Source organism: Megalobrama amblycephala, linkage group LG19 (assembly GCF_018812025.1).
Source record: "Megalobrama amblycephala isolate DHTTF-2021 linkage group LG19, ASM1881202v1, whole genome shotgun sequence".
NCBI classification, from domain to species: Eukaryota; Metazoa; Chordata; class Actinopteri; order Cypriniformes; family Xenocyprididae; genus Megalobrama; species Megalobrama amblycephala.
In genome coordinates, this window is record NC_063062.1 from 19,229,746 (window position 1) to 19,245,490 (window position 15,745).

Genomic DNA, 15,745 nt, shown 5'->3' on the forward strand with positions numbered 1-15,745 from the left:
AAATGTTATGCCTGATCGGTATATATATATATATATATATATTAGAAATCAAATTCCTAAAAAAATTGGGTCACGGCTATGACCATAGGGAAATGTGGATCCCATGGCCAAACCAGTTGAGAAAGATTGTATTAAAGTAAATTATACATTAATGTCTTATAGGCCCTATATAAAGATATATATTAATACCCATAATTAACTTTTCAGAATAATTTAATTTCAGAATCAGAAAGAGCTTTATTGCCAAGTATGTTTATACACACAAGGAATTTGTCTTGGCAACAGGAGCTTCCAGTGCAGAAGAAAGTACAGACATACATAGGAATTACACAGTAGAGAATAAATATAACAATAATATAAGAAAACAAAAATTTTAATAATGCAATATAATACAGTAGTAGAAAACTAGAGAAAAATATAATTGTTTTACTGAATGTACAGATATGTTATTTAAAAGCTTACAGTTTATGTAATTTACAAATCTACAATTTTTAGATATTATGTACAAATGTACAGTTATTTTAGACAGTGTATATTATGGGAGTTTTTAATTGTCCAGGCTGAATATAGCCTGGCTATTCTAGTGGTCGGTGCTCTGTAGCGCAGACCAGAGGACAACAGTTCAAAGACAAGGTGGGCTGGGTGTATGGGGTCCAAAGTGATTTTCTTAGCCCTATTTCTCACTCTGGAGGTGTAAAGATCTTGGAGGTTGGGCAGAAGGGAACCAATAATCATCTCAGCCGTCCTGACTGTCCGTTGTATTCTCCTCATGAGTGATTTGGTAGCTGAACCAAACCAGGACAGACTCAATGATGGTTGAGTAGAAATGTTTCAGCAGTTCCTGTCCTGTGGCAGGTTGAGCTTCCTCTGCTGGGCCTTTTTCACAGTGGAGTCTATGCGAGTGTCCCACTTTAGGTCCTCAGACAGCTCTACTCAGCCAGAGTCATTTTAAAATCTACTCAGAGTTCATCACTTTTCATTCTTATTCTGTATTTATCCACGATTACACACAAAAAAAAATATAAATAATAAAAATAAAAAGTTTTTGAAATGTTTTTATGTACCTGTTTCTCTGCCTAAATTCTCCTGATTGATTGGCTCTCATGTGTTTGGGTTAACACGTGCCTCATTGAGGGGGAGGAGCCTCTGCACGATGCTCGACCGTGATTGGTCAGACAGCTCATTCAGCACCGCCTCTCCACAGTCACTGGAGACGCTGTTACATAGTCACCATGCTTTAAAATACTGAAAGTTTATGTATTTAATGTAATCAATTATCAATACATTTTCAGATGTATCGATAATGAAACCTGCATGTGATATAAACCAGAAGTAAAACAGGTATTTATTTATTTTTTTTACAGCCGACTACAGTTATGAAACCCCCGCTGCGGCTTCTTTTGTAACCTGTCAACTCGTCATTCATTCGTTTTGTAACGCGGCTCGGCGCGCTCGCGGATACATTGTAGGCTATCCGTCTGTTTTTTTATGACGCAAACTGTTACAAATGATTTTAATATATTTTAGCGTCGAAAAGTGACGGATTTGGTCAAAGAGAATGTCTGTAGGCAACGATTTGAAGTCCGTGTCTCAGGTCCGTGAGCTCCTGAGAGATCTGATGTTGGGTCGTGAGGATCCGGACGGGTTTTTCTGTCTGTGTTTGTCTCTGCTGGGGGACACAGACACCCGAACACACTTTCTGGACGTGATCAAACCCATTTCATCCGGACATGAACATCTACACAGTCAGCTGACTCAAATCTTTCTGGAGTACTTCTCTAAGGTATAGTGTGTGTATCTATCTATCTATCTATCTATCTATCTATCTATCTATCTATCTATCTATCTATCTATCTATCTATCTGTCTATCTGTCTGTCTGTCTGTCTGTCTGTCTGTCTGTCTGTCTGTCTGAAATGTATTTAATAATATACAATACATATTTATAAAACATTGTCGCAGAGACAAGTCAAATATCCTAAATAAAGTGTGTGTGTGTATATTATATATATATATATATATATGGGTAGTTGACATGGAGTTTTAGGTAGTGACTCTTTTTGGTTGTAAGGAGTGTTCTTTTTTCTTTTTTTTTTTTTTAAATATTAATTTTATAAGAGTGTATGAAATTGATCAAAATGACAGTAAAGAGCTTACAATGTTTAAATGTTCTTTTTAATTCTATGAATAACTTTCTATCAATATGAATCCTGAAAATAATAAATTTCCAGAAACTTATTAAGCAGCACAACTGTTTTCAACATTGATAATAATAAGACATGTTTCTTGAGCAGCAAATCAGCATATTAGAATGATTTCTAAAGGATCATGTGACACTGAAGACTGGAGTAATGATACTGATACTGATATACTGATGTAATTCAGCTTTGCATCACAGTAATACATTTTAAAATGTATTAAAATGGAAAAGTAGTATTTAAAATTGTAATAATATTTTACAATATTACTGTTTTTACTGTATTTTTGATCAAATGTAGCATTGGTAAGAAAGAGACTTTCATGTATCTACTTCGGGGGTTTACAATACACAATGTTTGTTGCATAGAGCATAATAAGAGTTAAAGGGATAGTTCACCCAAAAATGAAAATTCTGTCATCATTTACTCACCCTCAGGTTGTTCCAAACATTTTTTTTTTTTTTTTTTTTGTTATGTTGAACACAAAGGAAGATGTTTTAATGAATGTGGGAAACTGAACAGTTTTGGGGCAGCCTTGACTTCCATAGTATTTTTTTCCTACTTATGGAAGTCAATGGTGCCCCAAAGCAGCCTGGTTACAAACTTTCTCCAAAATATCTTCCTTTATGTTCAGCAGAAGAAAGAAATTTTGGAACAACTTGAGGGTGAGTAAATGATGACAGAATTTTCATTTTTGGGTTAACTATCCGTTTAATAGTTGTTTGTATAGGCTAAATGTTAAAGACATTTTTTTCTGTGTTGATTTTTCAGGATGAAGCAGATGAATTAGAGCTGGCCTTAACACTGTCTCTTAATGAAACCAAGCAAATCAAAAGAGATTTTAGGCAGCAGGATTCAGACCATCACCCTAATGTGCCTCCCTGTTACAAAAGCTATGCTGACACGACTACAGTAACTTCAGGTGTTGATCAGCTAAAAGTCAGTGTAGCTTCAAAGAACCAGCCTATTGCAAAACGTACACTAGATACCGAAGTACATAAAACCACATGTGCCATTAAAAACATAAATAAAGACAATGATGATCTCGAAGTCGCAAAGTCAACGAGGTCACAAAGGCGTCGTCTGCGTAAGAAGCAACTTTTGTCGAAGAACCCATCAGGATCCGCGACCCGTTCTGCTGTGGTTCAGGAGGGACCTCCGCATTTGGGATAACCCTGCTCTGATTGGCTGCCTGGAGCTTGGTGCACCAGTAATACCAGTCTTTTTGTGGAATGCAGTGGAGGAGGATGGGACCTGGGGTTACCGTGGCAACTGGTGGGGCGTCTAAATACTGGCTGCATCAGGCACTAGTGAGTCTGAACCTTTCTCTAGAGCAGCTTGGAAGTCACTTGGTGACTCTGAAGGCAGAGCCCTCATCTTTGACAGCGCTGCAGGGGTTGATCGCTGAGATGGGGCAGCATCGGTCGTGGCAACGGCCCTGTATGAGCCGTGGCTGAAGGAAAGAGATGACAGAGTGTGGGAGACACTGGAGAAACAAGGTGTTAATTGCCACATCTACCATTCCTACTGCCTTAGAGACCCCTACAAGGTCACCACACGGGGCGTCGGGCTACGAGGTGGGTAATGCAGTGCAGCAGGTCAGGGCTGATGGGGTGGAAACTTTGGGGATTTAATTTTTACATTCTAGTGGTGATTGTTCATATATTTTTTAAAAGTAATACATTTTTGTATGTAACTTGGGCATAAATCATACCTTAAAGGGATAGTTCACACAAAAATGAAGATTCTGTCAGCATTTACTCACCCTCAAAGTTGTAACAAACCTAAATGAATTTCATTCTTCTGCTGAACAGAAATGAAGATATTTTGAAGAATGTCAGGTAACCAAACAGTTGATGGGCTCCACTGACTACTATTAATATGGAAGAAAAAAAAATACTATGGAAGTCAATGGGTCCCATCAACTGTTTGGTTACCAACATTCTTCAAAATATATTCTTTTGTGTTCAGCTGAAGAAAGAAATTCATACAGGTTTGGAACAACTTGTGTGTGAGTAAATGATGACAAAATCTATCCCTTTAAAGGATTGGTTCACTTCAAAATTCAAATTTTCTGATAATTTACTCACCCCCATGTCATCCAAGATGTTTATGTCTTTCTTTCTTCAGTCAAAAAGAAATTAAGGTTTTTGAGGAAAATATTCCAGGACTTCAATGGTTTCCAACGGGTTGAAGGTCCAAACTGAATTTAAATGCAGCTTCATAGGGCTCTGCACGGGTCCCAGTCGAGGAATAAGGGTCTTATCTAGTGAAACGATGGGTCATTTTCTAAAAAAATTAAAAATTATATACTTTTTAACTACAAAGGCTCATCTTGCACTAGCTCTGCGATGCGCCAAGCATTACGTAATCCGTTGGAAAGGTCACACGTGACGTAGGCGGAAGTACCGAGCAAGTGTTTACAAAGCGAATGTGCAAAGACTAAGTCAAACGGCCTTTACAAAAAAAAGGTAAAACAATGATGTCAGATGATTTTGAAGTTGGAGAAGAAAATGAGATGGAGTTTTTCATCCTACCGTGTTACTTCCTGCCTACATCACGCGTGACCTTTCCAACGTAATTACATAATGCGTGGCACATCGCAGACCTAGTGCAAGATGAGCATTTGTGGTTAAAAAGTATATAATATTTTATTTTTTTACTAAATGACCGATTGTTTCACTTGATAAGACCCTTATTCCTCAGCTTGGGATTGTGTAGAGCCCTTTGAAGCTGCATTGAAACTGTAATTTGGACCTTCGACCCCAGTGAAGTCCGCTATATGGAGAAAAATCCTGGATGTTTTCCTTAGAAACCATAATTTCTTTTCATGTTTTATATCCCAAAATGTGCTGCACTATTTTATATCACAATCATTTTGTGATATCAACTTCAAATTTGGAATACAACTTTTTTATAGCAGTTTTAGAGTCCAAATTATTTTGTAAAATATATATTTTGTATAATATAAAAATGTTTGGTAAAATACATTTGCTTTATAGTAAACGTTTTTTGAAGATTTCTGGCTCAGTGCGTGAATAAAAACTGAGAAGCCGATCTTTAAAGATATGTATTGTAATTGAAATCTACAGATGCGAATAGATATAGTGGAGTAAAATAAACTAATTTTAATGTGTATTTCAGATGTTTTCTTTCCACTAGTCTGCAAAAGAAGTCACATTATGGAAGCAAAATAGCCTAAAATCTAAAATGCTGACCAGTGCCTGAAAAAGAAAACAATGGTTATTGTCTATAGTGTCATGTGGCTTGTTGAAAGAGATGTGCTATTACTTTTCTAAGCAAATTAAGACTTGTTTTTGCTTGGTAGATGACCCATTCTTAGGGGTCTGCAGGCAATTAAAACATCCACCATAGCAACTTCACAGCAACACACTAATAATTGCAACGCCCTGGCAAACACCTTCTACACCCTAGCATGATGGCTGCAACTTTTGCATGGGCAAGCACAACCAAAATCTTTTAAAGTGCTAATTGTAAAAGTTTCTACATTTCTTTGCAGGTATTGGCTCTGTATCTCACTTTATGAACTGCTGCCAGCAGAACCCTGCCAGTGGACTGGGAGCTCCACTGGATGCCCCCGGTGCCCTGCCTGCCCCTTCAACATGGCCGCAGGGATGCCCGCTTATAGATCTGGAGCTTGCACGCATGCCACGCAGGAAAGATGGCACAGAGGTGAAATATTCAAACCACCAATTTAAAAAAAAAAAAAAAAAAAGTTGAACTACCATCTAGCACTTTTACATAGAAAAACAATGCAAAAGTAGTTCAGTGGAATGCAAAAACTCTGAGATCTAAGTGCTGTTGTGATGTGTTACTGACAGATTGACTGGGCCGTGAACATTCGGAAATCATGGGACTTCAGTGAAGAAGGAGCTCAGGCCCATCTTGAGGCCTTCCTGCGAGATGGTAAGACATTTCCACGGTACATGTTTTAAAGGTGCCCTAGAACTTTTTTTTAAAAGATGTAATATAAGTCTAAGGTGTCCCCTGAATGTGTCTGTGAAGTTTCAGCTCAAAATACCCCATAGATTTTTTTTTTAATTCATTTTTTTAACTGCCTATTTTGGGGCATAATTAGAAATGAGCCGATTCAGGGTGTGTGGCCCTTTAAATCTCGTGCTCCACACCCCAAGAGCTCGCGCTTGCCTTAAACAACATAAAAAAAGTTCAAATAGCTAATATAACCCTCAAAATGGATCTTTACAAAGTGTTTGTCATGCAGCATGTCTAATCGCGTAAGTACAGTGTTTATTTTGATGTTTACATTGATTCTGAATGAGTTTGATAGTGCTCCGTGGCTAACGGCTAATGCTACACTGTTGGAGAGATTTATAAAGAATGAAGTTGTGTTTATGCATTATACAGACTGCAAGTGTTTAAAAATGAAAATAGCGACGGCTCTTGTCTCCGTGAATACAGTAAGAAACAATGGTAACTTTAACCTCATTTAACAGTACATTAGCAACATGCTAACGAAACATTTAGAAAACACAAATATCACTAAAAATATCATGATATCATGAATCATGTCAGTTATTATTGCTTCATCTGCCATTTTTTGCTATTGTCCTTGCTTGCTTGACTGAAAAATAATTTGACCAATAGCGTGCATTATACATAATCAACTAATCATGGCTTGCGAGAAGGCTGGATCTACAGAGAATGGTCAAAACATTGCAAATACGACAACATTTTAATGCATTGCATGAAGACTGTCAATAAGAACAGTGGCTTGCACAGACCTCCATGTAGAAATTGCGTTCCTGAATCACGTTCCGGGGGCACATCGATATGACCACTTTCACAATTAAAGAGGCAAAGGCTCAAGCCATCTTAGGCAATTTAGAAATCCTGGACAGGATGCATCCTGGGAAAATGGCATATATGGTCACCCTATTTAAGGTACTGTACATTCCCATCCATCATTTTGTGCTCATCAATTGACTTTATTGTAGGTGTGTACCGTTATGAAAAGGAGTCAAGTCGTGCGGATGCCCCCAACACCAGCTCTCTATCTCCATATCTGCACTTTGGGCAGCTGAGTGCACGCAGCCTATTATGTGACTCCCGTGGAGCTCACTGCAGATCTCCCAAATTCCAGCGCAAACTGGCCTGGAGGGACCTGGCGTACTGGCAGCTGTGCCTTTTCCCAGACCTGCCCTGGGAGTCCCTCAGGCCACCGTATAAGGCAAGATTCCTATTTATTATTCCCACTTAATGCTTGTGGTTGTATGGAAAGTGTAAGATCATGTCTAGATAGTATTATTGCAATTAGGATGGAATATTGGTGTCAAATCATGTGACTTATTGAGGAGAAAAATGCTATTACTTCATCAATTTTGCTTGGTGGATAATTAAATGAACAAACAAACAAACAAACATAGACAAACATAGCTCAGAAAATCTTTTTACTTGGGCCAGTAAGAAACCACCAAGAACACACTAGCAACTACAAATTAATGCTAAGTCAAGTCAGCACTTTTTATTTATATAGCGCTTTATACAATACAGATTGTTTCAAAGCAGCTTTATAGTGATAATCAGGAAAATAAAGATCAATGATGCGAATAGAATTCAATTCTGCTGTAAATTAGCCTAAAAAAGACAATAATGCCATTGTTCAGCTGAAGTCAGTTCAGTGTTGATTCAGTTCAGTTCAATAACTGTGTAAAGTTCATTTCATGCCCTAGCAACCACCCGCAACATCCTAGAATCTTGGTGGCGAATTTTGAACATCAGAATTTGCACGTCTAGTTATGCAATTATCATCATGATTACATTTGTATACTCAAAATGTTTTACCCATGTGCAGGCTATGCGCTGGAGTTCAGATCGTGTCCATCTGAAGGCCTGGCAGCGTGGATTCACAGGGTACCCGCTGGTAGATGCAGCAATGAGACAGCTGTGGCAAACTGGCTGGATGAACAACTACATGAGACATGTGGTGGCCTCTTTCCTCATTGCCTATTTGCATATTCCCTGGCAAGAAGGATACCGCTGGTTTCAGGTGACACATGCAGAAGACACCAAATTTATTCTCATAATTCCTTTGATTTAGAGCTGACTATATAATGTGATGCTATAGCTAATGTAATACCCTTAACTGTAAGTATTTATATTCTGCACATAACTCATCCCAGACCTCACATCTTTTTTTTTTTTCAACATTAATTAATCTAACAGCTCTAGTTGGGAGTGGGCTATTTTGATTTATCCAGTAAGAAACCACCTAGCCAGAGGTGTAAAGAGTACCTGAAAAACCATACTTGAGAGTAAATGTACAGATACCTTAGAGCGAAAATGACTCCATTACCAGTTATAAGTCAGCAATTCCAATACAACTTGAGTAAAAGTCTTACCCCCATTTTCACAGACAAGGCTTAAGCCTAGTCCCAGACTAAAATGCATGTTTGAGCTGTCTTAACTGAAAGCAACTTGCATTGACATATCTTAAAATATGTCAGTGCCATTGTTTTGTCTCAAGATGCATTAAAAAAATGATTTATTTTAGGGCATGTATATAAAAGTTACTTAAATATCCTAATTGAACTAAGGCCTAATCCTGGTGTAAGCCCTGTTTTACTCATACTGAATATAGGCTCAATGTTGTACTTACTAGTCCTCAACACCTGAGAGACATGCCAGTGAAAACAACAATCAGGTGATTTGTGAGGAGAGCAATCACATGTTAATTTTTTTTAGGTCAAACTAAAACTGAACACCTCACAATTGCAATAAATCAAGTTGACACAACAGCCTCATAATGTCTACAAACACTCAAGTCTCAGTTCAGCTCAAGTGCTCAAAAAGAGCATAAGTAAACCAATATCCTTCAAAAAGGTCTCTTCAGTATAATGAATAATTAAAATAATGTTAAGTAAAATTAAATAGTCAGAGCTTACTTGCACTGGATGTCATCAGCCTCATTACCAATTGCAGTCATGCCCTCATCTCGTATATGAAACACCTGTGATTCAGCAACTACCTGCTAATGCACTCACATTGGTGTAAAGTTTGTCTGGCTATCACCAGACCAAGCTCAATTTAAAATTGAACATTGGTCTGGGGAGTTTGCTATGTATTTCCTACTGCACAAGAGGGGTGATCAATGAGCATTATTCACGCAATTGGATAGTCCTTCAACCAATCAGATCAACGATACGGGTGACGTACTTTTGCAGAGCAACGCATAAACTCCAGACAGGCTTAGTTTGTATTGGTTTGTAGCATTGATCAGCGGTTTGCAGAAGCAGCAATGGCATCGAGCGATTTGCAGGTTGTGTGAAAAAAAAACATGAAAGTGAGTGATATTTACACTAGTGATGTCCAAATGAAGCAATGAATCAGTATTGAACCACTTCATCAATTGTTTTGAAAATGGGTTCATTCATTTAAAGCTTCGTTTCAGTGACATCTAGTGGTGAAATTGTAGATAGCAATATAATGTCTGTATGAGTGTAACTAGGGTTTGTGTGAATGATGTAAATAAACCAGCCACAAATAAATAAGCCAGGTGCAGTAGGATAACCAAGGTATAATAAAGCACCTTATTAGGACTGATCAGATAAAAATGTTCCCACATTGGAGAACAGGTTCTCTTCCTAGCTGGCTCCATGATGATGATCAAACAATGCAGTGATAATAACAACTATGCAAACTCCTAATACAACAAACCCACATCTTGTGCATCATTTTGGGTGTCTATATAGTCCTATTACGCGCCTAAAAAGCTGCTGAAGCGTGCGTGCAACAAAAAATCGCGTCATGAAGCCTCTCGCGATGCGAAGCAGTATCGACTGGTCTGAACCAGTCACGTGATTCATTCAGAGAACCGAAGCAGTTGCTGCTTCGGACGTCATCGGTCACGTGTGTTTTTCCGCACCAAAGCAAGCTCCGAAGCAGTAGTTCAAGAAAAATGCTGCTTCGAGTTCGAAGCTTGTGTCGGAGCATCGGTGTCAGGCGGCCATCACTAATTTACACCCAGTCGAGCGATTTGTTTGCTAAACTAAAGAAGTCATTTAGCATCGTTGAGAGGTTAAAAGAAATTGGATTGATGGTCGTGCGAGAGACGTCATCGTGTTATACCCGCACAGAGCCATAGAAAGAGCTCTGTACCCGCCAATAGCGAGCAAGGTGGATAAGCCAGTCTGTGATTGGTTCCCGCAAAAGTGTAACAGATGCAGCAGAAATGAATGTACGGGTTTCCAGACTGAGTTGCCGGGCGAAATCAAATCGCCGGCAGATCAGGCTGGGTTTACCCAGTCTAGTGTAAAGTAGCCTTGCTGACAATTTTAGGTGAGTAAGGGCAAAACACACTTAATATTAGGGATGTCCAGATCCGATCACGTGATCGGAAATCGGGCCCGATCACGTGGTTTCAGACTCGATCGGAATCGGACGTTACCTCCCGATCAGGACTCGGATATGTAACGTTATTAGGGGTGCAACGGTTCTCAGTAAAAAATCAAACCCTACGGTTCTCCACTTAGGGTTAGGTACGCACTTGCACCGCGGTCCATCTCGAATGACGACGCATCTATTGGTTAATATGGTTTGTTTAAAATAGCAACGTGGAAAACAGACAGACAGAGTTCAAATAATGTATGTTTCAGTCGATGGATGCGCAAAACGTTACAACAACGATAATCAGAAAGCGTGGACAAAACAGTCACTCTTTGTAAACTGTTAACTGCGAGTGCCGTATGCTCTAATGTCCAGTCATTTACGCCGTCATCACCCTGGTGTTGATAGCGCGCGAGCGCCGGTGAGACCTGAACAGCACACGTTGCTGTCTGTGTTTAAACTAACTCATTTAAGCCTTGCTGATTTAAACCTTCAAGAACAAGACGCGAAAGAGAACTCGCACGCGCTGTGAGAAGATTTGTGTGCGCTCATCCGAAGCGCGCACACGCTTATTTCAGTCAGCGCGCAAATACTGAGTTCTCTTTCAAGTCTTGCGCTTAAGCGGACAAATTCATACAAAAATTATGTCAACATGCCCGTCTTAGCGAGTATCCTAGCAAACATAGTCGGTTATGTCTTAAGTGAACGTATATTAGTCGAGAAAGACGCATGTGTAACAGTATATGTACTGGATCGTGCATGTCTTCTAGGGAAAAAAAACTATTCCTGCTGCCTGTTTTTAATGTTAAATCAAACAACAAATAACAAAGAAATCACTCACTGCTCTTGACTGAATAGTTTTTGTAACTTCAATAATGATTAATCTTTATTTATTTTATACAGTAAAGATAATATGCAGTGATATTTTATATTTGATTACTTTATCCATTTTCTGTACGTGAAAACGATTGTTAGATTCCTGTAAAACCTGAAAAGCACTGTTCCTGGATCTGTTTTTTTCGCTCTTCTTTATTCTTTTTCATGTATTATAGAAGTATCGGATCGGGACTCGGTATCGGTAGATACTCAAAATCAAATGACTCGGACTCGGAATCGAGGGCAAAAAAACGTGATCGGGACATCCCTACTTAAGATAGTACCTTCAATGGCCTGTAGATGCCCATATAGCTTCTTTTGTAACAGAAATAAACTGCTGCAGAAAAAGTTAGGTGCCATGCAAAATGTAACTTATTCAAAAATGCAATCAAATAGAGTAAAAGTTGCAGTCAAACTACAATGTAGCCAAAAAGATACTTAAGTAACTAATTACATTTACTCCAATACTTTACACCTCTGCACCGAGCAACATGTTAGCAACCAGCCAAAGTACCCTAGAAGCCAGATAGCAATACCTTGGCAATCACCTGTATCACAGTAGCATTTTATCAGCAAGTTTAGCATTCACACATTGAGTTTCTGGTTTATTGATAGAAAACGTGTCAATGCTGCTAGAAATGACCTGCAGTGAACCATTCAACATCTTAACACTTTTTCTTCGTTTTATAGGACACATTGGTAGATGCTGATGTTGCCATAGATGCCATGATGTGGCAAAATGGAGGAATGTGTGGACTGGATCATTGGAACTTCGTCATGCACCCTGTTGATGCAGCATTGACCTGTGACCCCTATGGTACCTATGTGCGGCAATGGTGTCCTGAACTGAAGGCACTTCCCGATGACCTCATCCATAAGCCCTGGAAGTGTCCAGCGTCAATGCTGCGTAGGACAGGTGTGTTATGCTAATCTGCTCACTGTTTGCTAATCTGCTCACTGCTTTCTCAGACTGAGACATATTAAATATGATTATACTATTAATATTACATGCAAATAGTCATTTTATAATGCTTTATGTAGAGCTTCATATTTATAATGGTCAAATAATTTAAAATGCGCACGTCCAGCTATTTTGTTCATTGTAAAAATAAAAAAAGCCATTTGGGTCAATTTACTATTTAGGGATGGGCGATATACCAAAAGACACGATAAACTGGTAGAAATTTTACATCCACCTCTATCATGATTACACTCACATGACATTGAATTGTTGCGTCATCATGAAAATTCTTTTTTTTTTCAAGCTTTTTAAGCTCTGCCAATTTAAACATTTGTGCGATTTCAAACCACTTAGGCATGAAACATACATGAAAGGGTATTCAATTCACACACTGTTCTGACAGATGCAGAATTAAATGCTTGAATTGCGTTCTTTTTCGTGTCGTATTGCACTTAAATTGTATACAGTTGGTTTAAAAAGTTTATCCTTTTCATGCTTTTGAGCCTAGCCAGTTTAAATATTTGAGCGATTTTAAACCATTTAAGCACAGTAAGATGTGAAAGAGAACTTAATTCTGTATTTGCACGCTGTTCTGACAGATTATTTTCTGCGCAAATACACAAAAACGTATCCTCTGCAGCTTATTGCACTTAAATGGTTTAAATTGATTTAAAAAGTTGTCTTTTTCATGATTTTTATGCCTTGTAATTTTCAACATTAGAGAGATTTTTAACCCTTTAAGTGCAGTAAGATGTGACAGAGAACTAAACAGAAAGCCGCCTGTCTGACAGCATGTGAGTACCGAATTGCATTCTTTTTTTCATTTCAAATTGCCCGTCTTGGTGTGTATTTATGTAAACACCCCTGCTAAAAAAAATCCAGCATAAACCAGCATGAATTACATTTTGGTCCAGGTTGGTTTATGTTGTTTAGAGCAGATATAGTGCTGGTTTAGCTGGTGGACCAGCATAGCTGACCATGCTGTTCTCTAGCAAAACTGAGCTGGTCCACCATCACTCCTGCTTCTTATGCTGGTCCCAGCATGCAAAAAAAATCCCTTATGATGGTGACCAGCAGTGCTGGATTTTTCAGTCTTGAGTATTAGGTTGTCTTAAAGTGAACTGTGAAATTTGGATTGTGACATTTTAATGTCATCTAACATAATTTGAAATGTTGTCATCACAACAACCTTATTTCCAGCAAAACTATATTGTGATATATATTGTTATTCTGTTTCACTCTGAAAGATGTCACATAATGAAGGTAAAATGAGTTTGCTTAAACTGAAAACTGAGACAGATTACTTAAAGGATTAGTTCACTTTCAAATTAAAATTTCCTAATAATTAATTCCTTCGGTCGAAAAGAAATTAAGGTTTTTGATTAAAATATTACAGGATTTTTCTCCATATAGTGGACTTCAATGGCCTCCAAACGGTTGAAGGTCAAAATTACAGTTTCATTGCAGCTTCAAAGCATTCTACACTATCCCAGATGAGGAATAAGGGTCTTATCAAGAGAAACCATCACTCATTTTCTAAAAAAATTTAAATTTTATACATTTTAACCATAAATGCTCATCTTGAACTAGCTCTCTTCTTCTTATTCTTCTCTATTTGAATTCCAGAAGTGTAGATGCTGCTAAGTGTATTACTGCCCTCCTCAGGTCAAAGTTTGAACTAATTGTTATATATTTTCACTAGCATATTGAATATGACAATTTAGTTCAAACTTTGACCTGTGGAGGGCAGTAATACACTTAGCAGTGTCTACACTGCTGGAATTCAAATAGAGACGAAGAAGAGGGCTAGTTCAAGATGAGCATTTATGGTTAAAACGTGTAAAATTTGAATGTTTTTTTAGAAAATGAGTGATGGTTTCTCTAGATAAGACCCTTATTTCTCATCTGGGATCGTTTAAAGCCCTTTGAAGCTGCACTGAAACTGTAATTTTGACCTTCAACCGTTTGGGCTCCATTGAAGTCCACTATATGAAGAAAAATCCTGGAATGTTTTCATCAAAATCCTTCATTTCTTTTCGACTGAAGAAAGAAGGACATGAACATCTTGGATTACATGGGGGTGAGTAAATTATCAGGAAATTTTAATTTGAAAGTGAACTAATCCTTTAATTGTGATTTATAATCACAATTATACTATCTATTCAATCTTTCTGTTCACAGGTGTGGTTTTAGGGGGCAACTACCCAGAGCGGGTTGTTATTGACCTTGAGGAGCGACGTGCACAGTCTCTGCAGGATGTTGCGTCAGTGCGGAGGCATTTTAGAGAGTTTGTAGACCAGCGATCAGGCTGTGACCTGGTGCCTCTGCCTGCCAGGCTGGTGCAGGAAGCTCTGGGCAGTATGGAGGAAGTTGTGAGGCATGAAGGAACTGGGTTCCTCCTCCCAGTCATCACACGCATGGAGTTTAAACACCATTCGGAGGATCCAGACAGGCAAGACAACCCATACAGCGCTGTGCTAAAGGGCTACGTCAGTCGCAAACGAGACGAAACCATTGCCTTCCTAAACGAGCGAGACTTCACAGCCAGCGTGATGTGTGAGAGCGCACAGCGTAGAGAGAGGTTAGAGAGGGACTCTTGTCTTCTGGAGGGTCTACCTCACCCCACAGCCTCACGTGGCCGGGCCAGGCGTACCCCAACCAGAGACCCTTACAGCAAAGTGCCTGGGGGTGTCGCTATTCCCCACAGATAACAGAATGACATGTTAAAGCGGAATACACTAAATGCCTTTTTTTTTTTTTCCACAATTTGCATTCTGGATCAGTCGATTCCAGTTGCCGAACGTCAGCCAGTCTGCAGATTTTTTTTAGTCAGAGTTGACAGATTTCACACATATTCACGAAGATTCTCTTCCATTCAGAGTATATCAAATATATTTGATATTTTGAGCCAGTTTTTACACATATTGTTTTTTGTAATGTAATGCAAGATAGCTCTTCCATTCAGAGTATATCAAATATATTTGATGTTTTGAGCCAGTTTTTACACATATTGTTTTTTGTAATGTTTCTCTTGGCAACGAGGCTCTTGTTTCTGCATGAGTTTGTTGTGTTCAGAATGAAAGTCTGGTAGTGTGTAATCCTCAGGCATTTATTGTATGATGCCCGGTTTTGCTCTGTAACTGATTAATAACCAAATCTATTCAGATTTTAAGTCATGTAGTGTATTCCAGCTTTAGTGCCTTTAACTTTTACAAAATTTAACAGACTTTTTAGTCTTACTTTGGTATATAATTCAATACAAATGATATATTTAGAATCTTTTTTTGTAATTCGATGTGCTGTCATTATTGCTCATGAGTTTAATATACCATTACTTTTCTAAGTTA

General features: G+C 38.5%; 1 protein-coding gene across 1 annotated transcript; it reads left to right on the top strand.

Moving 5' to 3' along the window:
- The first annotated feature begins 99 nt into the window (after nt 1-99).
- Nucleotides 100-15,681, top strand: si:ch1073-390k14.1 (deoxyribodipyrimidine photo-lyase). Its single transcript, XM_048168112.1, is given in 10 exon segments — nt 100-1,783; nt 2,969-3,446; nt 3,448-3,604; nt 3,607-3,774; nt 5,718-5,890; nt 6,040-6,124; nt 7,174-7,406; nt 8,031-8,225; nt 12,128-12,353; nt 14,580-15,681. Coding segments are annotated over 9 exon segments (1,980 nt in total). The 5' UTR covers nt 100-1,783; nt 2,969-3,233; the 3' UTR covers nt 15,110-15,681.
- The last annotated feature ends 64 nt before the right edge of the window (nt 15,682-15,745 follow it).